The 27141-nt window shown below is 47.9% G+C and overlaps 1 protein-coding gene across 1 annotated transcript in view; it reads right to left on the reverse strand.

Moving 5' to 3' along the window:
- Window positions 1–27141, reverse strand: part of INSC (INSC spindle orientation adaptor protein) — a 133224-nt gene that overhangs the window by 12758 nt on the left and 93325 nt on the right. The window contains exons 8-9 of the mRNA XM_068988692.1: window positions 12691–12862; window positions 6875–7053 (exon numbers count right to left, since the gene is read on the reverse strand). Of these exons, the coding sequence (XP_068844793.1) occupies window positions 6875–7053; window positions 12691–12862 (351 nt within the window). The remainder of the gene's footprint in view (window positions 1–6874; window positions 7054–12690; window positions 12863–27141) is intronic.

A 27141-nucleotide genomic window follows, 5' to 3' on the forward strand; every position in this document is an offset into this window, starting at 1 on the left:
TTTAGATCCTGTTAATGAAAATTACTTCCTCTTTACAGAACCTCTACCCCATGTGGTTTTCTGAGGTGCAGATGAAGTATTCAATTAAGCACAATTTGAATAAATGCCAATTAGGCCCTGCCTTGAGCCCCCACCTTTGAAACATCCTTGTCTGTACGTACTGTAATAGAGAGGAGGCAGATCAAGGAGGAACAATGTTCCTCCTTACAGTCAAGTCCAGAGTTGGGATTTTAGGGACAACTGGTTTACCTTGTTAGCTATACGGTAGCAATGCTATCAGGGGACAGAAGACAAGAGCCAGATGACAGTTTTCCCCCTGGCCCAAGCCAATTCGTTCCCGTCTGACGATTTTTTAATTAAGTCTGATTCCTCCTAAGTGAGAGGGTACTGATCCCTCTACAGTTATTTGTGAATACAGAGGGTATCTCCCTCAAGAGAGGCCCTAGGTAAGAGACAGTATAGCGTAATGGCTAAATGCATGGACCAGCCTATTCCAAATCTTGGTTCTATCATCATTTTCCATCTGATCTTGACCATGTTATTCAACCTTTCTCTGCCTTGGTGAGTAAGGTGTATTCGTTTTCTATGGCTGCTAAAACAAGTAACCACACACCAACATAATTTTATCTTGCAATTCTGGGGGTCAGAAGCCTTTAGTGGGTCTGATGGAGCTAAAGTCAAGGTGTTGACAGAGCTTCATTCCTCCTTCATGGAGGCTCTCGGGGAGAATCCATGTCCTGTTCTTTTCCAGTTTCTAAAAGCTGCTCAGACTCCTTAGCCCCTGCTGGCCCATCACTCTGACCTCTGCTTCCTCAGTCACATCTCAGCCTCTGACTCTTCCCTTCTGCCTCCTTCTTACAAGAATCCCTGTGGTACATTGGGCCCACATAGATAATCCAGAATATTATTACTATACCAAGATCCTTAACTTAGTCATATCTGAAGATATCCCTTTTGCCATGTAAGGGAGCCTACCCAGGTTTTGGGGATTAGGATGTAGACATTCTTGGAGGGGGCATTTTTTGGCCTACTGCAGAAGAGAAAAAAAAGAGAACTCATAAGACTGTGATGAGTATTAAGTGAATTAATGTTTTGTCAAGCACTCAGAGCAGCTGTTGGGACTTCCCAATGGCTCAGCAGGTAAAGAATTTGCCTGCCAATGCAGGAGATGCAAGTTTCATCCATTGGCAGGTAGGTTCTTTACACTCGTGCCCCCTGGGAAGCCCAGGTCACTGAGTTTAGTTAACTGTGAAGACACAGCCGTTGAAACTATCCAAAATAAAACACGGGGTGGGGAAAGAAAGAAGAAAGAGCATTAGTGACTTGTAGAACAACCTCAAGAGGCCTTTGATACATAAGATTCTTATCCTTGAAGCAAAAGACAAAATGGAAGGGAGTTGGAATTTATCCAATTTTGATGAAAACTCTAAATACACAGATATAACAAGTGTTCAGTTCAGTTCAGTTGCTCAGTCATGTCCGACTCTTTGTGACCCCATGAATCGCAGCACACCAGGCCTCCCTGTCCATCACCAACTCCCAGAGTTTACCCAAACTCATGTGCATCAAGTCAGTGATGCCATACAGCCATCTCATCCTCAGTCGTCCGTTTCTCTTCCTGTCCCCAATTCCCCCCAGCATCAGGGTCTTTTCCAATGAGTCAACTCTTTGCATGAGGTGGCCAAAGTATTGGAGTTTCAGCTTCAGCATCAGTCCTTCCAAAGAACACCCAGGACTGATCTCCTTTAGAATGGACTGGTTGGATCTCCTTGCAGTCCAAGGGACTCTCATGAGTCTTCTCCAACACCACAGTTCAAAAGCATCAGTTCTTCAGCACTCAGCATTCTTCACAGTCCAACTCTCACATCCATACGTGACCACTGGAAAAACCATACCCTTGACTAGATGGACCTTTGTTGGCAAAGTAATGTCTCTGCTTTTCAATATGCTATCTAGGTTGGTCATAACTTTCCTTCCAAGGAGTAAGCGTCTTTTAATTTCATGGCTGCAGTCACCATCTGCAGTGATTTTGGAGCCCCCAAAAAAGTCTGACACTGTTTCCACTGTTTCCCCATCTATTTGCCATGAAGTGATGGGACCATATGCCATGATCTTCATTTTCTGAATGTCAAGCTTTAAGCCAACTTTTTCACTCTCTTTTTTCACGTTCATCAAGAGGCTTTTCAGTTCCTCTTCACTTTCTGCCATAAGGGTGGTATCATCTGCATATCTGAGGTTATTGATATTTCCCCCAGCTATCTTGATTCCAGCTTGTGCTTCTTCCAGCCCAGCGTTTCTCATGATGTACTCTGCACATAAGTTTAAAAAGCAGGGTGACAATATACAGCTTTGACGTACTCCTTTTCCTATTTGGAACCAGTCTGTTGTTCCATGTCCAGTTCTAACTGTTGCTTCCTGACCTGCATATAGGTTTCTCAAGAGGCAGGTCAGGTGGTCTGGTATTCCCATCTCTTTCAGAATTTTCCACAGTTTATTGTGATCCACACAGTCAAAGGCATAATGACACAAGGAGGGAGGAAATATTAGTATCCCTATTTCACAGAGGGAATTGTGGCTCAGAGAAGCTAAGCAATTTGTCTAAGGTCATACAGCTAGGAAATGGAATCAGGATTTGAATTTAGGTCTGCCTGAACCCAAAACCTGTTACTATTTCTACCATGTCATATATGTATGTGATAGGGCTGTATAAACTACAGAGAGCTTCTGCAATGTAAGTCAAAATTGTAATCCTCAGTAACTGGCATTTCTGATAAATGGACTCCTGATAATTATATTAAAGGAAGAAGTGGCAGCCCACTCCAGTATTCTTGCCTGGAAAATCCCATGGAGAGAGGAGCCTGGTGGGCTACAGTCCACAGGGTCACAACGCAACTGAGAGAGTCAGACACAACTGAGCAACTGAGCATGCAGGCATGATAATGATACTCACAGCAAGGGCTCAGAAATGCTACAAAATCCGGACATTCTAAAATGTCAAACAGATAGTGTATCTTCATGGAAAGTAAATATACCAGCACCCTTTACCTCTGTGAAAGCAATTCATCTCTAAAGGTTGCAAAGTCATGTTCAGTGAAAATCTGTGCTGTGAGTTAGACAAGATAACCACATCCCTTTCACCCTAGATTGTCACATCTTGACAGGCAGGCAGAGGTGAGCCAGCCCTGTACCCACCCTATTGTCATGCCTGTAGCTGGATGCCCTGGGCAGTGTGACCCCTAGAAAATACTTCCAGGAATGAAAACACAGTCCACACAGATTGCTTGTTAGACAGGGAGTGCTTCTGAATGTTAACTGCATCCAACTCCCTTCCATTAGCAGGGGTTGGGGGGTGGGGGGAGGGGTGCGGATGGTGGTAGTGGAAGAGCCCAGGCCCCAGGTGGCCCTCAGCCCCATCCACACTCCAAGAGTGGGTAGAGGACAGGCAAACTGAGGCTATCATGGCTTCTGTGGGGCAAGTTAAGTAGACTCAGTTTGCTGGGATGATGGAGGGGTTCTCGCTGAGGTGTTCAGAGGAAGATGGACAAATACAGTTGCAAGACCCAGAGGCTCTGCACAGCACTGGCGTCACTGGCAGATGCGTTACCGGAAGCCTCACGGGCATTTAATCTCCTAAGTGTTTCAGGAGGCGGTGAGCACTTCAGAGTCTAATTCATCTTCTTTGTCTTCATTACTGGGAGCCCTCAGATCACCTTAATCCTCCCTCTGCCACAGGAAAAAGCCATTTGTTTCTTTAATGGGTCCACTCTCACTAGCTAAGTGGCTGCTCTGAGTCAGGGCAGAAGGTGAGGCCGGCCTGAGGACAATGGAGAAGAGCCTGGCTCAGCTGTGGGGAGTTTAGAAGGGGTTGGGGGTAGGGGATGGGGGAGACAGGGGATGGGGAAACACAGCCAGGAAATGTCAGAGTCCAGATTCAGAAAGAAATGTCATCATCATAGAACCTGACCACATTCTCCATTCTCACCCCACTTGGAGCAGTGAAGTTCCAAGGAATCAGTGAGGTTCCAAGGAAGAGACTGTCACTCCTCATGATGAAAAAGGGTCTGTGCACATAGAGCCACAGGATGTCTATGCTGGAAGAGACCATCCCCCTTTACAGATAAGGATGCTCCCCTCTGAAGGTGCCCCATTCAGGGCTGAGTACCACACACTCAAAGGCCAATCATAACAATCACATGGACAGAGGCTTTCATTTATGTAATACTTCCTATGTGCCAGGACTGATACTAAAAGTTTGTGTAAGTTTAGTCATTTCTTATTTTATCTCTAGGAAATATGTATTATTCAACCTCATCCACAGATGAGAAAAATTAGGCTCCGAGTGAATTGCCCAGCTACATGATTATACAGCAGAGAAGCTTTGAAGCCATGTCATCTGAACCCCCCCTCCCGTTCTTTCTGCCTTACTATTGGATCTTGCACGAGATGGCTAGAGTTGGCTACAGAAGAGGCACTTGAAAGTGTTAGGTAGGTAGAACAGGGAAAAGGAGCCCAAAATGGCGGTGGCTACAAGGCAAGGAAGGGAAAAGCCCGCGAAAATGAAACAAAAGAAGGTCCGAGGACCGGAGTGAGGACCTCAGGCAAAACAAACAACACTCCTGGCTGGCCCAATTTACATAGGACAGGCCCAGGGAGAGAGAAACATATAAATACAATAGCCAAAGCTACCTAGCTCTCTCTCTCCCGCGCACTGGGGCACTCTTCTCCTCGTGTCTTTAGATCGACGTGCCCTCACGCCTCGAAGATAGATTTTCCTGCTATCTTCTAAATAAAATAGAGCTGTAACACTGATTTGTCTAAGAGCTATAACATGGTCCTTTCGAGACCTGAGAGCTATAACACGGTCTATCCAAGACCTGAGAGCTGTGACACGCCGAGGGGGCTTTAATGTCCGTCACTCCAGATCTTTGCTGTGACGAGACAAAGAACCGAGGAACATACACTCGTGTGACAAAAGGAAAGGGGCCTAAAATCATGTCAGGTAGATGAGAGACCCAGCAACTGGAGGCATCCAGCTGAAGAAGAAAAGAGGGGGAACAAGGCAGATGACACAGAGTTAGCCCTCCAGTCGCCTCTGCCCCCCACATAGCCAAGCACAGTGACTGCAAATGGCCGGCCCTGCCGCGTCAGCCAAACAGCCAAAAGCCGGCCCAGTGAGCCATCACTCGATCTATTTACACTGTCCTACCTGGTCTCTATGGGGCTTGTCCAACTAAGAAGTGAGGGATTAAACCAGAAAGGAAGTCGAGAACTACATCATGCAAGGTTTGGAAGGACAAAGTGAGGACTTTGGACAACTCGCTGTCTATGCTCTTCCTTATAACATCAAGTTTGAAAAATAACGATACTCATCACTTGTTAAGGAGTTAGTGAGGAAAAAGCATCATATCAGGTCCTTTACATGTATTTTATCTCACAATGATTGTGCAAGGTAGGCCAACACCCAAGAGGCTGTGACTTGCCCAAAGTCACCCAGTTAATAAATGGTCCCAGACAAGATCAACATTCAGTCTGACCCCACAGTCCCACTATTTCCTCTTCATTTTCAGAGACAGCAGCAGATAAGAGTCAAAGACCAAGGTCTATGTCAGGCCAGGATTTAGTGCTGGCTATTGTCAGCCCTATGATATGGGATATACTCTCTCAAGCCTCAATACTCTTATCGGTAAAATGGGGCAGATACTGCCAGCCTCACGGCATTAGTAGAACCCTCATATGCAAATGCTTATATACTAGAGTTCTCTCTGAATGGGGATTTCTGTGGCTGCCCTTCCACAGGGGATTCTCAAGACAAGAAAGAATTGATGAAGTACCATCCTGCTTCTTCCCTTTCATGTCCTAGACAAGCATTTACAGAATGCATCAAGGGTGCCCACTCTGGGCTAGGAGCCTGAGAAACCCTGGGGAAGTACAGAACATGGACCATGCCCTCAGGGGGATAAACTGACATGAACTAACTAGAAAAGAGTAAATATCACTGGAACAGTCAACACTGCATTGTGAGGTGTGGCCAGGGCTGTCTGGGAAGGCTTTCCCAGAGTTGCTGGGGTGGGAGCTGGCATGTGAAGTTGTGGCAGCTTTGACCAGGCAGCAAGACTGGAAGAAATAGGAAGGACTGGGGATCTGGGACACAGACAAGGATGAGGTTAGAGGATCATCTGACACAGTGCTCAGACACCTGGTGAGATTTACAGAGAACAAAAACGCACCAGATCCACCACCTCCACCTCTGATAGGGAAATCAGAGGCTGAATACAGCAGAGGTCGGACAAGACAGACTCCCATAACCTCAGAGCACAAAGGCCCTTGAAAACCCCCTTATTCAATATTTTCAAACATATATAGTAGTAAAATCATTTTTCCCCAAACAAAACTTTTCATGGAACTCAAATATACAAAAAAAAAAAAAGAGAGAGAGAGAGAGACTGATACAGGGGCTGAGGTCCAGAATCAAGGGTCTGCTCCAAGACCCTGTTTCATGGAGGCCAAGAAAGGAAGAAACTCACAGCAGGTATAAGATCAGACAGGCAGGAGCCCATAAATCTGGACACAGACCTTTGGAGGAGGTCCAGGGACCTTCCCATGGTGCCTCTCTGCCTCCTAGGATGGACAGATGGAGACGATGGAAGACCCTCTAGAGGTTGGGATGGGAAAGAGGGTGAGCAGTGGACTTGTGGAGATGCTCCAAGGGCACGAGGCATGTGGAGAACACATTCCTTCACCTTCCCCAGGAACACGACTAACAGCACTGACTCTGTGCTGCGGGCCATGCTGACTCCAGAACCTAAGCCCTGGCCTCCTGCCCTCTGCCTTCACACTTACAGGTTCCGGGCATGGCTCCCCCTGAGCAGCTCACCTGGTCCCGGGTGTAAGGCGTGTCTACTCTCTGCTTGTCGCTGCAGGCCTCCAGGAGGATGCGGATGGCATTCAGCTGCAGGAGCATCTCACAGGCCATCGTGTCAAAGAAGGTGATGTTGGCAAGGGCCGCCGAGGCCAGCAGGAAGACTTCCCCAGACGAGGCCTCTTGGCACAGTTCTAGATGGTGAAGAGGAATAAAACAGCTTCACTGCCAAGTGCTTTCATATCAGTTACCTCATCTGGTTCCCACAATAGCTTTGGGAGAAATTTTGGAAAGCTGTTTTAATTTCCATTTTACAGATGAAAAAAAAAGTAGTTACTGGAGAGGGAAATGTATCTTTCTATATTAGTTGCAGAGCTGATATGTGCATTTTAATTATTCGTTCATCCAACAAGTATCTACTGAGTGGACACTGGGTACTGGGCACTCTAGTGTCTTCATATGGACTGGTGAACACAGCAGATCAGATATTTGCCCCTGTTAAGCTTACATCCTAAAAGAATTGATGACTTCAAACTGTGGTGCTGGAGAAGACTTAAGAGTCCCTTGGACAGCAGGGAGATCAAACCAGTCAATCCTAAAGGAAATCAACCCTGAATATTCACTGGAAAGACTGATGCTAAAGCTGAAGTTCCAATACTTTGGCCACCTGATGCAAAAAGCTGACTCACTGGAAAAGAGCCTGATACTGGGAAAGATTGAGGGCAGGAGGAGAAGTGAGTGACAGAGAATAAGGTGGTTGGATGGCATGACTGACTCAATGGACATGAGTATGAGCAAACTCGAGGAGATAGTGAAGGACAGGGGAGCCTGGTATGCTGCAGTTCACAGGGTTGCAAAGAGTTAGATACAACTTAGTGACTAAAAAACTGGGCAAGAGAAAACAAACTTTTAAAAAGTTGATATATATAAAACTGCAAAGTCTAATAAATATGAGGGAGAAAATAAAACAAGTGCTAAGACAATAGAGGCCCATTGGGTGAGTAAGAAAGGTCTCCCTAAGAAAGTGACTTTCCTACTGAGACCTTGGGGGAAAATGAACGAGTCATGAGAATATGTGGGGGGAAAGAGCATGTTCCAAGCCAAAGGAACAGCATGTGCAAAGGCCCTGGGGCAGGAAAGAGCTCTAGCGCACGTGTGTCTCTAGTAACGTGCACTAGACTGCTGCTAAGTTAGCCTTGAGGGAGAAGCTGAAGTTAAAATATAAAAACACTGCTTTTCCAACTGTCATCAGCACAGTTTCAGGATTTCCTCTGGGTCCCATCATAAGGATCACCTGGCTGCATAAGAGTCCTACATCATGTCCCTGACTGTCAGGCTCTTTTTCACTGATTCTAGGAGCCATAACCCAATCCTAATCATATCCCCCCAACTACCATCTGTAATTGTACTAAAGGTTCTTTGGGGCTTCCCTGATGGCTCAGTTGGTAAAGAATCCGCCTGCAATGCTGGAGACCCCGGTTCAATTCCTGTGTCAGGAGGATCTGTGGAGAAGGGATAGGCTACCACTCCAGTATTCTTGGGTTTCCCTTGTAGCTCAGCTGGTAAAGAATCTACCTGCAATGTGGGAGACCTGGGTTCAATCCCTGGGTTGGGAAGATCCCCTGAAGAAGGGAAAAGCTACCCACTTCAGTATTCTGGCAGGTTCTTTGAGAAAGAGAGGGCCACCCCAACCTGCACCCCTCCACCACCTAACACATTCCCCCATAGGCTCCTGCCTTGGAGAAGGCATAAAGGGGTCCACGGTGCTGCCCACCCCTCTGAATGGATCTGACTTCCGACCCTCAGATACAACATGACCACTAATCAAGGGGCTTCCTGGGTCCACATCCCCTCCTACTGATAGTACCTCTATGAAAGTACAGGAAAAGAAGCCATACCGGGAAGAGTTGAGCTGTGTTCTATCCTGCTCTCTAGTTCTTGCTTCCAAAAGAATCTACTTTTAGGTTCTGATATTAGAACTGGCACCTCGTGGCACCTTCTAGTGAAAGCAATTTCTGGCCCCTGCCTATAAAGGGACAGAAAATAGCATTAGTTGAACCCCCTGCAGTGTGGTTTACACAATGCCATTAATTTCTGAGCACCTTTAGGGCAGAGAGTAGTTGCCTCCATTTACAATGTAGAAGCTGAGACTCAGAGAAGCTAGTAGCAATAGCCACCTCTGATCAAGTGTTCATTCTGTGCCAGACCCTGCTGTGCACTCTTTATCTCACTAATTCATTCCATCCTCACAACAACCCAACTTTTTGTGACAATTTTATAGATGAAGGAACAGATGAAGGAAATCAAAATGTTCAATGATTTTCCCAAAACTGTGGAATTGAGGGTTGATGGTAATTTGGGGGTTCGAGAGTTGGACTGTGAAGAAAGCTGAGCACTGAAGAACTGATGGTTTTGAACTGTGGTGTTGGAGAAGACTCTTGACAGTCCCTTGGACTGCAAGGAGATCTAACCAGTCCATCCTAAAGGAGATCAGTCCTGGGTGTTCATTGGTGCTGAAGCTGAAACTCCAGTACTTTGGCCACCTCATGCAAAGAGCTAACTCATTGGAAAAGACTCTGATGCTGGGAGGGATTGGGGGCAGGAGGAGAAGGGGACGACAGAGGATGAGATGGCTGGATGGCATCAACGACTTGATGGACATGAGTTTGGGTAAACTCTGGGAGTTGGTGATGGACAGGGAGGCCTGGTGTGCTGCAATTCATGGGGTCGCAAAGAGTCGGACACAACTGAGTGACTGAACTGAAATGAACCGAGAATCAAATCCAAGTCTGCCTGACCCCAAACTCCCCACTCTTTCTATATTCTAGGCTGCCCTTTGTGTCCAGGCTTCTTTGCTTCATTTCCAGTGATGCTCCTGCAGATCTTATTTCCTCTTTATCAAGAAGGCAATGCCTACCCTCCGGGCAGCACGGCTCCCCACAGCCCAGGTGTGACCACAACAAGACCTAGCATCTTGATCTAACCTCCCTGGGCTGCACATTAGCCAAGGAATTAAGAACTCTGTCTTTGGAGGGACTGATGCTGAAGCTGAAGCTCCAATACTTTGGCCACCTGATGCGAAGAGCTAACTCATTGGAAAAGACTCTGATGCTAAGAAAGATTGAAGGAAGGAGGAGAAGGGGATGACAGAGGATGAGATGGTTGGATGGCATCACCGATTCAATAGACATGAGTTTGAGCAAACTCCAGAAGATGGTAACGGACAGAGAAGCCTGGTGAACTGCAGTCCATGGGGTCACAAAGAGTTGGACATGACTGAGCAACTAAACAACAGCAACAAATAAGAACTCTATGACCACCCCTTTACAACGATGGCTTTATCTTCTGATTTGAGGGGAACCACTAGGGTCAGCCCTTCCAGGCCACCTGCCTATGTCCAGGGTTTGGGGTGCGATCACACAACCCATAGCCCACTTTGCTACAATTTCTTCTAGTTCAAATACCTACCCTCATTCTTAACACCATCACCATTGCTGCAGACATAGCAATTATTAACACAACTGTCTAAGTGCCTTTTAATTTTGATGCACATTTATTTGAGCTACAGGCTGAGTCACCTGGGATGTGTTAGAAAGATTAAATTGAGGATCCCAGTGATTCATTTATAAATGTTTCCAGGGAATGGCAAGAAACTGGAGGACTATTTTCCACCAAAGAACAGAGCTCTGGCTACCTGCCCAGAAGATACATCCCATCTGCTGACTCTCAGAGCCGAGTCCACAGTGTATCTTCATCAGGGCAAAATAAATAAGGAAACTCTTCTCTGGGGAGAAATCCAGACCAGGCAAAGAAGCTGGCATAGACATATGGCAATAGTGAAAGGTCACTTGGCATATACATTTTTTGATTTATTATTTGCTATCATTTATAGACTGGGAGATTTTCTATAAAACTTAGAATTTTTGTCTTTTTTAAAATTGTTCTTTCCTATATGGCAACAATCAACCGGAGTTTATCAGTGATTGCCTCTCTTTATTCACTGCAGATGCTTTTAAATTCAGTACAGGACTCACATCTCCTTATTTTCTTCTTCCATCTGGCCTCTTCACCTCATTTATGTTTCCTGCCAAGCTCTGGTGCATGATTGAGCATGACACCCCTGGCAGAAGTGAATCCGGAGATCAAACCAGTCAATCCTAAAGGAAATCAACCCTGAATATTCATTGGAAGGAAGGACTGATGCTGAAGCTGAAGCTCTAGTACTTTGACTACCTGATGGGAGCAGCCAATTCATTGGAAAAGACCCTGATGCTGGGGAAGATTGAGGGCAGGAGGAGAAGGGCTTGACAGAGGATAAGATGGTTGGATGACATCATTGATTCAGTGGACATGAATTTGAGCAAACTCCGGGAGATAGTGAAGGACAGGGAAGCCTGGTGTGCTGCAGTCCATGGGGTTGAAAAGAATCAGACCCGACTGAACGAATGAACAACAACATCCACCGCACATGCTTTTAAATTCAATACAGGACTCAAAATCTCCTTATTTTCTTCTTCCACCTGGCTTCTTCACCTCATTTATGTTTCCTGCCAAGCTCTAGTGCATGCCTGAATATAACACCCTTGGCAGAAGGGAATTCTAACACTGTTACGTGACCTTGGGAAAGTTTCTCACCCGCTTTGAGCCTAGGTTTCTTCCCTTATAGGGTGGGCATGATCTCTTGAGTTCCCTCCAGCCAAGGCTTTTCAACAGTCGGCTTCTGTATTTTCTCAGCTTTGAATCAATGCGAATATTTAGCAAGTTGATTTCTCCCACCCTGGCCTGGAGCTGCCGTGACCAGAGAAACTAGAATCAGCCATTAAGTCAACTCTCACTAAGACCTCCTGAGTGCAAAGTACTTAGAGATCTGAAAATTCTAAAGCTAGGAGAACCCTTGGGAGAAACGGGTCCTTACCCCTCGTTTCCTACAGTAGGAACACCATAAAGGGAGCTTTGCAATGCAATACGGCAAGTGAGGGGCGGAATCCCACACAGGCTGCCCAGGGCTACCGATCAAGAGCTCTTTGTCAGATGGATGAATCAAAGACAAAAACCCAAGCCCAAGTGCCCTGACACCAACCCTACATTATCTGACGAAATCAATTTTCATTGTTTCAATAAGATACAGATAGAGAGACAGTGACAGAGAGAGGGATTGAAATAGAAATACACAACAGCACCAGCACTTAAAGGGTGTGGTTTGCAAAACAAACTTTCTGAGGACTGCTCTCCAGGTGAGTTCTTCCAGTTTCTGCAGTTTTGCAGAAAGAGTATATTCTGGATATCAGGCTCTGATTCTCCTGCCAGGAACACACACATCTGAATAGGGGACTCTAGAAGAGTCAAAGCTCTCAGGGCCCCAGGGAGCGAGGCCATGCTGGGGTTGCAGGCAGCAGGTGGGGGGAATGGCTGCTCTCTGAGAAGCCACTAGTCCCCAGACAATGTTGCCACATCCCCTGGGTACCACAGATGGGAGATTTCGGGAACAAAGCCTATCAGAGTCTCTCTGGCCAAGGATCTGAACCTCAACGTTGGAGTCCCCATGCTTCCCTGGAGCGTGTCCCGGTCTCCACTCAGAAAGGCCGATTAATCCTAGCCTGAACTCAAGTCAATGCTTGTAGTTTCTCAGAGGGCTACAAGCATTCTAACAGAAGACTTGACAACAAAGCTCTTTCAAGTCTGACTCTGATCCTTAACCACTGGGATTTGGCACATATCACCTCTGTGGAGGAGTTGTGTGGGGTGTAGTGAGGAGCCCAGGGAGCCTTTTCTAAAGACAACCATGACAAGCCCCCCTCACCCAACAGCACCTCCTCGCCCCGATGACTCACTAACGAGAGCTGTCACGATCTCCTCCATGCTCTCCAGAAAGCTGCTGAGGTGCTGGGTGAAGGGCAGGTGTGGGGAGGTGACCTGGGCCACCACGGCCGCAGCCTCGGCCCGCGTGGCTTCTGAGTGGCTGTCGTCGGTCAAAATGTCAGCCAAGCACAGAACGCCATCCACCTGCAAGTAGACAGACAGCAGATGCTCACGACAATAATGAGACAGACTCACATCCCAGACTGGGTCCCCAGGGGCTCTGGGGGCTTATCCTTTGGCTCCAGAGAGATCAGTGACTGCCCATGGGCTTCTTAGATAGCAGGCGTCAGCAGGTGTCCAGGGGCTAGACCAGGGCGCCCACCACAGCGAACTCTAGTAGAAAGAACAGTCCCTCAGGAATCTCACACCCCTAAGCACCCCTTCTCGCTCCCTCCTGCTTGGTCACTCAGCCTCTCTGACAATCTGTTTCCTCATCCAGCAACAAGGTGTGAGGAGTTAAAGAGATGAAGCAGGAGATGCTGGAACCAGAAAAGATGCTTGACAAATGTTGGCTCCCTCCTCCCCTCCTTAGGTCAGCAGCAGGCTGAGCTCAGCATCCTTTTTCCCCATCTTGTCCTCCACCACGTGGCTTCCCCTACAGAGGCCTTGCTCTCTCTGCCCCACCAGAGAGAAGCAAACCTGGGCACAGGGGACCTGAATGCCAGAGAAAGACGTCAACCCCCCGAGTTCTGCTCCAGACAGACCTGCTCTTGGCACTGTAACTTCTTGAGAGCTTAATATATGCCCGCTACCACGGTGCAAGTGTTATTACACCATTAATCCTCATAACCGCCTTCCGAGGTCAGCGCTATGATACACAGTGCATGTGTTATTATATCATTCATCCTTTTAATAACCTTCTGAGGTCAGTGTTATCATTATCTTCGATTTAAAGATGAAGAAACTGAGACACACAAAGGTTCATTGACTTACCCCAGATCACAGACTTTAAAACCAGTTGCTTTGGGATTTGAACCAAAATGGCTTGGTCTCAAAGCCCACGGTTTTGAAGAGGCGTCATGCTGTGCTGCCTTCTGAGAAGTGACCCCTGAGCTCAGCCTCCAGCAAGGGTGAGCAAGTGAGACTTGTTCAGAGAAAAAGAGGCAGTAACTTGCCAAGGTCAGCTCAGCAGTACTCCTCAGATGACCCAGGACACCCACCTGCCTGGGGACCCTGCCATCAAGGGCCAGGGAGACCTTCCCTTGTTCAGGCTCAGGGCGGAGAGGGGCAAGGCAGGGACAGAGGCAGGGTGAGGTGAGGTGAGGTGAGGTGAGGAGAAGCCTGTGCAGCTGCCCTGGGCCTGGGCTCCTGTCCCCACACCATTACTTCTGGCCACTCAGCTTCAGCCACACTCCAGGGGCTGCATTTAGTCTGACTAATTACCCAGTCATGTTCTAGGCCTCCCTTAAATGCTCTTGGGAGCCCTAAGGGCCATTAGCAGTGAAAGCCTTTGGCAATCTCAGACTCAAAAGAGACAAATGTGGAAACAGGAGCCTGGGGAACAGTCCACAATAAAACTCACCTGGATGCGCTCAATAAAAGAGAGCAAACAGCAGCCAGCAGTCCCTGCAGGACTGGGCTCCTACCAGGTGTTTGGCTAACAGGCCCTCAGGAAGGGACCTTACCTGGGCCCAGGGAAGAAACAGGGGCTGCTCTGGGCCTAGAAACTGGAAGCCACCCTCTTCCTGCAACCTAAGACACCTCTTAAGCTTATCTGGTTCATTGCCTCCCCTCTTCCAGCACCATCCAAGGCTCGAGAGCAACAGGGTCTCTAGTGGGGGACTCTCTCAGCCAGTCCAACTCCCTAATCTCATCTTGGAAGCACATGGAGTTGCATCCCAGCCCCAGCTGGGAATGTGGTCAGGCCCAAACTAGATTCAGACCTAATCCCCAGCAGGTTCAGGGAGATGGGCCAATCTGAATACACTAGAGAGGTCAGGGAACGGACAGTCCCCAAGGGCCCACTCACCAGCCCAGACTCCCACTTGGCAAACCCACTAAGCACAGCCTCCCTGAGCGCATGCTGAGTGCCAGGTTGTGTACTGGAGCAGAGGGGCAGAGGCAAGTGACTCACCCACAAATGACCATTGTACAACCTGACTTCCGGGAAGGCCTCCTGGAAGCCGCTCTGACTTAAGGCCCGCACCCCAGATCCCCCAGAGCGGGGAGGGAGACCCTCTTCAGAGCTCACATCTAGGCACATCTACTGTCATGACAGCATGTATAACTGGATCCCACAGATTCCTGACCCCTGGACAGTGACCCTGAATTGTTGACTGGGTCAATTTCCCGGGCTTCTGGCTCTGATGCCAGTGACTGGCCACGTGGCCTCCTGCTAGCAAGCAGCCACCAAACGAAACTGATATCCATATCCATCACCATCTCAGCAACTTCAGTCCAGCCCAGCTCACCATCAGGAGGCCCTGAAGGGCCCCCACCACTGGGCTGTGGGCTTCTCAGTGTCTGAACCAATTCCTATAGTCTCAGAAAATGCACAGCCTCTGGAGTCATACCTAGCTGTTCTGAATCCTGCCTCCATATTTACTAGCTGGACGATTTTGGTACCTACTTTGAGCCTTTAATTTGTGTGTGTGTATACACACACACATATATATGAAAATGAAAGTCTCTCAGTCATGCCTGACTCTTTGTGACTCCGTGGACTGCACCCCACTAGGCTCCTCTGTCCATGGAATTCTCCAGGCGAGAATACTGGAGTGGGTAGCCATTTCCTTCTCCAAGAGGATCGAACCCAGGCCTCCTGCATTGCAGGCAGATTCTTTACCATCTGAGCCACCAGGGAAGTGCTCTCCCTCTTTCCCTCTCTCTCTCTATATATATACATATAATGGATAAACCCCAAAGGGTGCTGAACTCCGGGATTAACTAAGAGCTGCATATGCAGTGCCCGCCACACGGTGGCACCGTCATTCCACCTTAGCCCCTTCTAGCAGGTACAGTCATCTCTCCTAGACTTGGGGCCCTGAGTCCTTTCACTTTCGCTACCCTGGCTTAGGTCTCCCACCTGGACTTCTCTCCAGGGCTCCTTTCTGCAGGCTCCTCTGAGGTTGTGACCCCGTGGGGAACCTCAGCTCTCTGGATTGGGGCCTGCAAGTTTTCTCATTGGCTTGACAACCTTGAATCATGCAGGCCAGAACTAGAATTTTGCGAAGGTCAGTGCTTCCTGTATTAACGCCCAACCAGGAACAGTAAGATGAACGAATACATTCCTCAGAAGAGAACTGAGAGAAAAAGTACTGCCCGTGCATCTCTAATGTTCAGCAAACAGCAACTGAGCTGCTGCGTCGTGACCGATGCTGAACTAGGCAGACGGACACAGAGATCAATCGAAACAAAGAAAGAGACGGAGAAACAGAGAGATACAGAAACCAAGAGAAACGGGTGGGAGAGGGAGAAGCGAAAGAGAGAGGTCATACGCGTTAAAGGATTTAGGAACTTCACTGGCGCAAAGCCCAGCCTCTCCATTCCTCTCTTTTTTGGCCTTTTTAATTACCTCCCCTTGCTGAGAACTCTCTCCATCTGGGCCTCTCCTCTTCCTGGGCCTCCACGATACCCACTTTGGGGCCCATCTCCTCCTAGCTAACTGCTTCTTAACCCCAGATTTTGCCGTCAGCCCACTCTGGACCACGTCAGCAACACCTCTCAAACCCAAGTGACCTTAATGACCCACTATAGGGACCGTCAAACCTAGCCCTCCTGCTTTGACCTGATCTTGGGAAAGGTCCCCGAGATCCACGTACACATTTCCAACCTGCTACTGGGTCTCTTTATGTTCAATTCCAAAACTAATCTTCCCAGATATTTCATAGACAATTCAAACCCAATTCACTTAGAGCTGAAGTGTTCCTCTTCCCTGCCTTCCCTCCTCACTCCCTCTCAGACCCAGGTAAGAAATCACCTCCTCCGTGAACATGCACCTTCCTCCCCCAGTCAGAAGATCTCTGTCCTCCACACACTCTGATCTGCCCACAACTAGAGTGCTTACCATGTTGGCTCGTGTGTGCTAAGTTGCTTCAGTCATGTCTAACTCTTTGCGACCCTATGGACTATAGCCCGCCAAGCTCCTCTGTCCATGGGATGCTCCAAGCAAGAATACTGGAGTGGGTTGCCATTTCCTTCTCCAATGGATCTTTTTGACCCAGAGATCAAACCTGCATCTCCCGTGCCTCCTGCATTGGCAGGTGGATTCTTTACCACTGAGCCACCTGGGAAGTCCTACCGTGTTGGTACATGCCTAGTTTACATGCCCATCCCTGCACTCGGAGCAGCTCCTGGTGTCTAGTAGGCAGCTGAGGCCTGACAGACAACCTCAGCTGCATGAAGTGTGGGCTGAATGATCAGGAAACAGAGTCCCAGGGATGGGAAGACTGCTCAGACCACGAAGCAAGGTGATGCCACGGCCGAGACTCCCATCCTGGTTCCCCCTCTCCTGGCCCTGTGGCCCATCTGTGGGGCCTTTGACATGGGCAGCAGAGGAAGAGGCTGGCAAGAGGGCCAGGTCAGCAGGGGCTGCTCAACTCAGCTCCTATGGTGGGCCCAGGAGTAGCCCAGCCTGAGACCAGCTCCTCCAACACTGGTCCCATTTCTGGAGAGCCTCCATCCCCAAAGACCCACTTCCCATCCTCAGTCATGAATTAAATGATGCCAAGAGAACAATCTAATCAAAGCACTTTCACATCCCTAAAGAGATTGCTGCTGGAAGCACTGAGAGGTAATTAGCTTTTACGTAGAGTGGGATGGGCTAAGCCTGGTGACAAGCTTTCCTCATGGGATGGCATTCAGGTGATGCTGAGGATGGTCTGGCTTGGTCACTACTTGGGTTGTAGGACTGATGCACCCTGAACCTGGACAAAGAGGGAACAGGCAGACTGTGAAAGTCTCCCTGGGAGGTGGGAGAAGGAGTGTGGAAACCGTGCCCTTGAGGAATCCCAAGTGTGCTGTACACCTCACATCCGATTTATGAGCAATGTCCTCCCACTGACCTTCAGAAAAGCAGCAGCGGTGGCTTTTCGGTGAATCTCTAAGGGACACGGGCCAGTATACAAAGGCCCGTCATGTATCACTGGCGCTCGCCTGCTACTTTCTAATTCCTTTTTGCATGTTTCATTTTTAGGGAAAGTCAGGAGTTGCTTATTGTAACAGATCAACAGAATCACGTGAAAGCAGCTATAACAGCTGTGGGTTGGAAGGGGAGCATGACCTAAAGAACCCCCAAATTTCCTCCCTCACCTTTCTGTCCACTTGGACGCAAGAAGCCTGCAGAAAAAAAAAAAAAAAAAAGACAAGTGGGAACCACAAAAAACTTGGAATCCTGCTCATTGATGGATCTGCATATCTGAGGTACAGCTAAAGGGAAAATCCAGTCACAGTCAGAGAGGGAAGCAGGGTCACATCCGAAGAAGCAAGGTCAAGTGCGGGCCAAGGGACAGGGCAAAGTATTTGGTGGAATAATTGAGCCCACGGGCCAGAAGCAATATGTGAATGTGGAATATAAACCAAATGAGGGCAAAGTTCAGGACAAAGTCTATGAACAAAGTAAGGGGTTAAAGGCTTACTTTATAAAATAACATGTTTAAGTAGTGGTGGGAGAGCTGGGAGCCCAATAGAAAGTTACAGAAAGTAAAACGCACTTTCAGGAGGAAAATATAGTCTTCCTCCCAAATGAACACACCCGGACCCCACTCAACCTCTTTTACTCTTTCAAACAAGAATCTTCGATTAAAAGTCAAGTGCCAAATCAGACAAAAACAAATATGAGTATGAAATAGGGAATGGAACAGTGGATGAAAAGGATTAAATAACCAGTTTGGCAGCCAAGTCAGTGATGAAGAAAGAGGTGAATTATTGAGGTGGAAAGAAATCAAGAATTAAATCACTTAAGAATATAAATAGAAAATCATTTCCCCATAAGCAAGTGAATTTCCTTAAAGTAGATTGTTGAAAAGATGCTCTGGAGGCATTTGGTGGTGGAAGGGGTAGAGTTTATGAGAAAGTTTCAAAGGTCACTAAGAAAAAGTGCATTTCCCTTTGGGTGAAGGTTGCTAGGCATGTGCTGATATGAAAACACCAAGTTTTCCACAAAGCATTCCTGGCACAGCTGGAATCTGAACTGTACCAAAGTACTTCTAGATCAGTGGTTATCTGGTTCTCAGATGATTAGAATCATATGTGGAATTGTTATAACAGTAATGTCTCCACTTCACCACCAGAAATTCTGATTTAGCTGGTCTGGGATGGAGTCTTGTCCTCAATATATTCAAGCTTCCCCAAGTGACTCTAGCAGAGATCCCGGGTTCAGCCCACTCTTCTAGAGGCAGCGATGGTACAGTGGGAGGTGCAGAAACCTAGGAGCAGGAAAAGCCTGGGTTCCCAGCTCAACTGTGTTAACTGCTGACCTGGTGAGATGAAGAAGCTACTCATCTTCTCTAAGCCTCAGTAGTCTAGTCCTTAAAGTGATAATGCCACACTTACGGAAAAAGTGAATGAATATCAAAAGCATTCCCCCTGAAATCTTATCAAGACACAGATAGCTATTATCACCACTGCTACTTAATACTTTACAGTGGCCCTAGGTAATATAAGAGAAAGAAATAAAAAGGTATAATGACTCCAAACGAGGAAGTGAAACTGTCATAATTTACAAATGACATGATTGTACCTCTGTGGCACAGTTGGTAAAGACTCTGCCTGCCAGTGCAAGAGATGCAAGAGACGTGGGTTCAATCCCTGGAGAAGGGAATGGCAACCCACTCCAATATTCTTGCCAGGGAAATTCCATGGACAGAGGCTATAGTCCATGGGATCACAAAAGAGTCAGACATGACTGAGCACTCACTTCTTCAATGTACATAATCCAAATCTGTATAAAATCCCGAAGCATCTACATACCACTAAAATTAATAAGTGAATTCAGCAAGATCATTAGATACAATATTCAAAATTGTATTTTCTATATATCATCAATAATTAGAAAATAAAAATTCAAATAACACACATTAGCATAAAAACATATCTAGAAATAAATCTAAAAAATGTGTAAGATGTCAATACTGAAAACTCAAAACATTGCTGAGAGAGAGTAGGAAGGTGTACATTTATTGACTGGAATACCCTATACTGTCTAAGACGTCAACTTTCCCTGAATTTATTTACAAATTTAAAGAAATTTCAATCAAAGTCTCTGCAGGTGTCTTTCTTTGGTGAAAGTAACAAGCTGATTCTAAATTATATATAGAAAAGCATAAAACTTAGAATTACCAAGAAAGTCTTAAATAACAATATTAGAGGATCTATACTACCAAATATGAAAAATCATTTAGATTTTAGGGACTCAGCCAAGGCCATATGGGTACAAGGATGGACAAAAAGACTAACTGAACAGAAAAATAGTCCAAAAACAGACATACCCGTGTCATTACTTTACCTACAACAAAGATAACATTTTATCTTTTTGATAAATGGTGCTGGCTCCATTGGATATCATATGGAAAAACACTGAATCTTGAACATCAAAAAAATATAATTTAAAATAGACCATTGAACTAAATGTGAAAGGTTAAATAATAAAGCTCCTAGAAGAAAATATAGGAGACTCTTTTCAAGATTTGGGGGAACATAAACCTTTTTTAAATGAAGACAAGAAACGCTAACTATAAAAGAAAAGATCAATAAATTGGGCTTTATCAAAATTAATTTCTATCCATCTGAAGACACCATTAAGAAAATGAAAAGGCAAACCACGGACTGAGAATATGTATTCTGAAAACACATATCTGACAAAGGGATTTACGTAGAATACATATTTTTAAGCTTATAAATCAATAAGAAAAAGGCAATTCATTTTTTTTAAAGGGCAAAAGTATCAAACAGACATTTCACAGAAGATAACCAAATGGTCAGTGAGCGTTCAGTTAGTTCAGTCATGTCCAACAATCTGCAACCCCATGAACCATAGCCTGCCAAGCTCCTCTGTCCATGGAATTCTCCAGGTGAGAGTACTGGAGCGGGTTGCCATTTCCTTCTCCAAGGGATCCTCCCAACCCAGGGATTGAACCCGCGTCTCCTGCAGCTCCCACACTGCAGGTGGATTCTTTAGCATTATGCCACCATGGAAGCCCTTGGTTTTGCATGTGTGTATATATATGTGCATATATATATATGTTATTATATATATTAATGTGTATAACATATAATAGACACAAGTTACAATTTTTTGCAGTAATCACAAATACTGAAATCCATGGTTTGTTCTGCTTATATAGTGCTCTACTTCCATTGAAACAAAACTGTTAATCACACTTCAAAGGAAAATTTAACCCACAGAGGTGCATGTCATGGCACAAACCAATTAAATGAAGCATTTATTCAAATTCCTTCCCGTCCAAAGGGCAGGAAACAACTTAAGATAATTTAGTAAAAACCAAAAGTTGGGGGATTCCCTGGCCATCCGGTGGTTAGGACTCTAGGCTTTTACCACCTGGAGAGAGGGTTCAAACCCTTGTCAGGGAACTAAGATGCCACAAAATCACAAACTACACGAAGCAGCCAAAGAAACAACAACAAAAATCTGCTCCCTCAGCCCCTAAAATATTTCTGTTTTTCCAATGAAAGGTCAATGACCTAAATAATAATGGTATAGAATGGAGTAATGAAAATGATCTCCTCTTAGTATGCTAGATATGCAAAGTAGCAAATATAATTGGCCCAACAAAAGTCCGAAGCTTGCATTAAAAATGGACAGAAGGAAAAAAAATGGACAGAAGGCACTGTCAACGAATTTTATGACCATGTAAGTTAAAACATAGGATCGGTGGGCCTTTTAAGAGTTGCCATCTGAAGACACTACCCTTTGGGGGTTGAAAAGCTACATTAAATGCTTGAAATGATATGGAAAAATAGCTCAAAAGTATTAGTTGTCAGTAAGATGAAAATTAAAATCACCATGAGAGATCACTGTATGCCCAAGCAGGCCAGGAGCAGGGCACCGCATGTCCAGTTACCACAAGGCTTCAGATTAATTATTTGTTTTTTTTTGGTTTTTTGTTTTTTGTGTTTTTTTTTGGCTGCACCACACAGTACATGGGATCTTAGTACCCAGCCAGGATCAAGCCTACACCCCCTGCAGTGGAAGTGCAGAATCTTAACCACTGGAATTCCCAAACTAATGATTTGTACTTTTAAAGTAGCCCAAGGGAGAATGAAACACTCCTTTGGAAACTGTGTGTTCACTATCTGTGTGGGTCCTCCCATTGCCCCTTCCTCTCTTATCCTGTGTCTCCTCCTCTTTCTCATTACTCCTCCCTCTCCTTGTCTCTGTCTCTGAGTGTGACCAGAGTACCTACCACCTGCCACCAGGTGGATCCTGGTTCCCCTCCACCTCTGTGCTGTTGGTGCCAGGCTGTTCCCAGGAAATGGATCCTCCCATGTCAAATTCTGTCCCCAAACCTCCACACTCTATCTTCCCTGTCTCCTCACTGTCCCTGCTGCAGCAGCTTCCTTCCCCTGCTGGCCTCTGAACTGGCACTGGCCCCGCTCCAGAAGCCCAGGGGAAGCCATGATGATACAGGCCCCACCTCTGCACCCCATCCAGGGTCCTAAGCAGCCCTCGCTTCCCTGTGGCACAGCTTCCCTTCTCCCCGACACAAGCATCAAGTTTACATCTGAATTCTTACAGACAGATTCCCTGCTCGCACTAGACCACTTGGGAGTACAGCCAGGAAATGCACTTTACTGATGTTTTACCCTGCCGAGCTTACTGCCCCTCACCCACCATACACACACACGCACACACACACACACACACACACACACACACACACACACACACACACACACACACACACGGTTCCCAAGCACAGGCCTCCGTCTATGAACTCACAGGGAGAGGTGCCCGGTTCTCTTCTGACAACACACACTGACCGCAGGGAAGAGGTCCCAGAACCCCAGCCCAGCCAGCTCAACACCTTCTAAGTTGTGTTCACACATTCATCTTCCAAGATCACTTCATCGGGCACAGGATACCAGCAGAACAGATTCTTCACTCAGCAAATGAGAACCCCAAGGCTTACAGAGATGAGGAAAGTTCCCTGTGGTTCCCCAGCAAACCAGTAGCTAAGGAGGAGCTGGCCCCAGGCTCTCTGCACTATTGCCAGTCTGGAGACATGGTCTGTTTGCGGACTCCAGAGCTTGGGCACAGAGTGACAGGAGGGAGAGAAAGGGAGGGGAGAGGAAGCTGGAACCAACTACTCGGGCCAGATGGTACAAAAAGGGGCTCAGGGCAAATCCCATAGAAAGATTTTCAGCCAGTGCATCCTTGCCGAGGGATCTACAATGTCTTCACTCCCACACCCCACTCCACGCAGGGGCCCGGAACTGCTCACAGGCTGTATCTGCAAGTAGTCAGCAGCCAGCCTGCTGGGCGCCGTCCTGCTGCTAACAGTGCGAGCCTGGGATGCAGGAACTTTGCCTCTCTGAGTCTCTATCCTGCCATTAGCAATGGAAGGATGCGCCAGAACTCTTCCAACTGCATTTATTCATCCATGCAGCAAAAATTATTCATCTGTGTGTGCAAGCCACTTCCCTGATGGGCCAAGGAGTGGGCAAGACAGCATATGCTTGTGGGGAAGCTTAGACAGTGCTCTGAGGTCAGGGGTATAGGTCATGCTCTCAGGGATGCACCAAGTACAATGTGAGCTCCAAGAGAGGGCCGCCAGGAAGGCCGTTCAAAGATGGGCATCGACCGACATCAGCAAGTACCGCTGAGCCACTCCACTGGGACAGCCTTGCCTAGGCAGGTGCTGCAGGCAAGCAAGCCCTGAGAATGGTTAGTGGAAGAATTTGATAAGAAGGGGAAAACAGCTTGCACTTATGGTATGTTGACTCACTGGGCTCTCACTGTCTGCAAGGCAGGGATTATCTCTGCGCTTTATGCATGATGGCACAGGGCTGGAGCGGGGCAAAGTCAACTCATAGTGAGTGGGCGGAAAGCCAGACGTCAACCCGGGTCTGTGTGTCGGAGGGGCAGTGTGCTGCAAGTGGCTTGCTCAGAGGGCAGCTTTAGTGCTGGGCTTGGGGTGAGGTTGGGGGGGGAGGGGTGGATTTTGTGCAGTGAGAACTACACAGGGTTTAGGAATGCTTCTGCTCCAGCAAGGCATAGGACAAGCACTGTGGAAGACTGCAGGTTGGAGACATGGTAGATCACAATAGGGCATCCCTGGTGGTTCAGACTGTAAAGAATCTGCCCGCAATTCAGAAGACCTGGGTTTCATCCCTGGACCAGGAAGATCTCCTGGAGAAGGGAATGGCTTCCCACTCTAGTATTGTTGCCTGGAGAATACCATGGACAGAGGAGCTTAGCAGTCCACAGCTGTTGCAAAGAGTCAGATACAACTGAGCAACTAACACTAGATTACAAGATGTATCTCCAAACTCCCCCGGGAGGAAGCTGCTTTAGTAAAAAGAAAACTCTGTTGCCTTGAATTTGCAAATCAGGCCACATTCAGGACACATTGTGGCCCTGACCACTGGTTCAGAGCAGTTTTGCCAAGTAGAGAAGACAGCACAAGGCCGCATGTCAGAGGCGTCCACCAGGTGGCGCTGTTGGACAGCGCATGGGAACCAGCCGAGGCCCGGCTGAGCTGAGCCTTTCCCCGCTGCCACATGCAGGACTGAGGCTGCCCTCTTCAAACTCAGGTTTGGAGTGCGGTGCAGACCCGGGGCCAGCAGGGCCTTCTTCTGTCTGGATAATACTGGCCCCTACATAATATCTGAGTGAATCTCAAAGACAGGGGGAGCAGGGCAGAGTGCCTAATTCTATCCCATCTCCACATCCTGGGGGCTTTCCCTGATGGCTGCCTGCAGTGCAGGAGACTCTGGTTCAGTCTCTGGGTTGAGAAAATTCCCTGGAGAAAGAAATGGCAACCCACTCCAGTATTCTTGCCTGTAAAATTCCATGGACAGAGGAGCCTGCAGGCTACAGTCCATGGGGTTGCAAAGAGTCAGACATGACACTGCCTCTGCCAGTGTCTTTATGCCTTGTAGCCTCAACTTTCCCTTCTGTAAAATGGGCATAACCATCTCTGTGTGCCTTCCCTGTAAAATGACTGTGTGGATCAAATGAGCAAAGGGATGAGAAAAACTGGTTGATTTTTTTTGCAGATGTGACTTATTTCTGACTATCTGCAGCCCTACAAGAAGCAGGCAGTGGAAAGAAACTCCTGTAAGACAGCAGCTGGAGAGACAGAGCCTCCCCACCCAGTTCCCTCCTGCCCAGGGTTTCTGGGTCCAGGCCTCCCTGTTTCCAGCCTGGCCCTTCAGATGTCAGGGCAACTCAATCCCAAGAAGCTGCCCCAGGAAACAGGGTAAGGGAGCTGCGTGGAGACAGGCAGCCGTGTCCCCATCCTTCATCACTGATGGTTCTCTTCTTAGACTTGAAGTTGAGCCCTCCTTCCCTCCCCGCTGTTCATCTTTAATTTCTCCATCGATTTTCATTAAACTCTCTTCTTGGCTCCAACACAGGATGAACTCCTTATTTGAAAAAAAAAATGAAATAAGAGGGAGGGGGGAATAAAAGACAATCTTTCGAAAGTAAGATTGTCTCTGGTATCACGGCTGGAAGAGGCAATTCCCAGAACTCTCTTGGAGGTTATCTCAGGCCATTTGAGCACTAGGCTTGGAGAGACCCCTATGGCTCTGGGCTCCAGGTTCCTGCCCCACAGCCCCAGCCCCTCACCTGGACCCCAGGCCCCAGTCTGGCTCTAGTCCCCAGCCACCTGCAGCCCCACCCTGGCCCCTAGCCCTGTCCGACCCCGGCCTCTGCACCAGCAGTGCTCTGGCCATCTCATGAGCCAATCAGAACACTGGAAGTCTGCCAGGGTCACTGTCAAACCCCAGGACTCAGGATTTCTGGGGGGTGTTGCAGGGTTTCCCCAGACTAACCCAAAAAGGTGAAGACAAACAGGCCAGGAAAGAAGGAAGGGACACAGACAAAGGCGAGTTCTGCCTCCACGCAGGCCCCACCCACACTGCTACATCACCTCACCATGGCAACCCCGTAAAGAGGAAAGGGAGGTTCAGAGAGGAACCACTTGCTCTCTAGCCCCTTGCAGCCTCCCCACAGACTGGCAGTCCTCCCTGCAGACTGGCAGTCCTCCCCTCGGTGATGCCAGTCCACCGTCCCAGCTCTAGTCCTCCCCAGGGCTGCCTGACCAGTCCAGGTGGGTTTGGTCACCTGATGACCAGACAGAGTTGGGTCCATCTGTTCTCACCCAGCTGTGTGGCTCTGGCCTCCTCACTCTCTCTTTGGCCCTCATTTTCTTCACCCCATCTTCTCCAAAGTGAGTCCAGAGAACGCTGCCTTCTCTTCTGGGCTTCCCCAATTCACTGAGCTCCTAAAAGACTCAGAGCCCCACTGACCTAGCTGCGGACTCCCTATGCTGAGGCCACTTTCCCCTGGCCTGCCTGGGGGCTCCGCCTCGGTCCTCTGGCCAGCTCCACTGCCTTCTGCCGCTGCTATCACCAGCTCCCCAGGCACAGGTGAGGCCACTGGCCTGCGGCTTCCAATGCCCATGGGGCCACCCCGTGGCCACCCCAGGTGGGAGGCAGGGAACACAGTTACTTGTCTCTTCCTCCCAGAGCCCAGCACAGGGACTGGGGAGTGAGGGGTGACTGTCTGCTGAGGGCACACGGAGGGGAGGACAGACTTCCTGAAACCCACTGCCCCCGGGAGAACAGGAGGAACCGGACCTCTGGAAAGAAAGAATGGAGGCTTGGAAGACCCTTCAGACAACTCTGGAGAGGACTTTGCTCTGTCTTGACATCTTGCAGCTCCACAACTGCTCAGGAGTTTCCATGTCTGCCCCCTTTTCCAGACCAATACCCAGAGCCTGGTTCCCTGAGAGCCACTGCCCTGAGGTACCAACCTCCAAAGGGCCAGCTCTTCCCGGGGTCACAGAGTGTAAAGAACTGGGCTTTGGAAACCAGCCAGGCTTTGAATCCAAACTCCACCTTCACAAGCTGAGTCTCAGTTTCCTCCCCTGTAAAGAGGAAAGGTTGTGGGGACTCGTGCTCCACACTTTTGCTCACTGTGCACGGGCAGCATCTTTGGCCATGTTAGCCCTTCCTGCTGACAGGCCAGCCTTCCCTTCTCCACCAGACCATCACTTCCCCGAGGCCACTGATGTCCGAAACCCCCGCAACTGGAATTACCTGCACCATAATCGTAACAGCCACCATTTATTCAGTGCCTAGTGGGAGGCAGGAACCACACTGCTGTGCATCTATTCATCTCTGACAGCCCTGGGAGGTAGATTTCATCGTGCTCGTTGATGGATGAAGAAACTGCACCTCTGAGAAGTTAAGTAACTTGCCCAGGGAAATGTGTCCAAGTTCGTAGGTAGACAAGC

The sequence above is a fragment of the Capricornis sumatraensis genome, chromosome 16, assembly GCF_032405125.1.
Source record: "Capricornis sumatraensis isolate serow.1 chromosome 16, serow.2, whole genome shotgun sequence".
NCBI classification, from domain to species: Eukaryota; Metazoa; Chordata; class Mammalia; order Artiodactyla; family Bovidae; genus Capricornis; species Capricornis sumatraensis.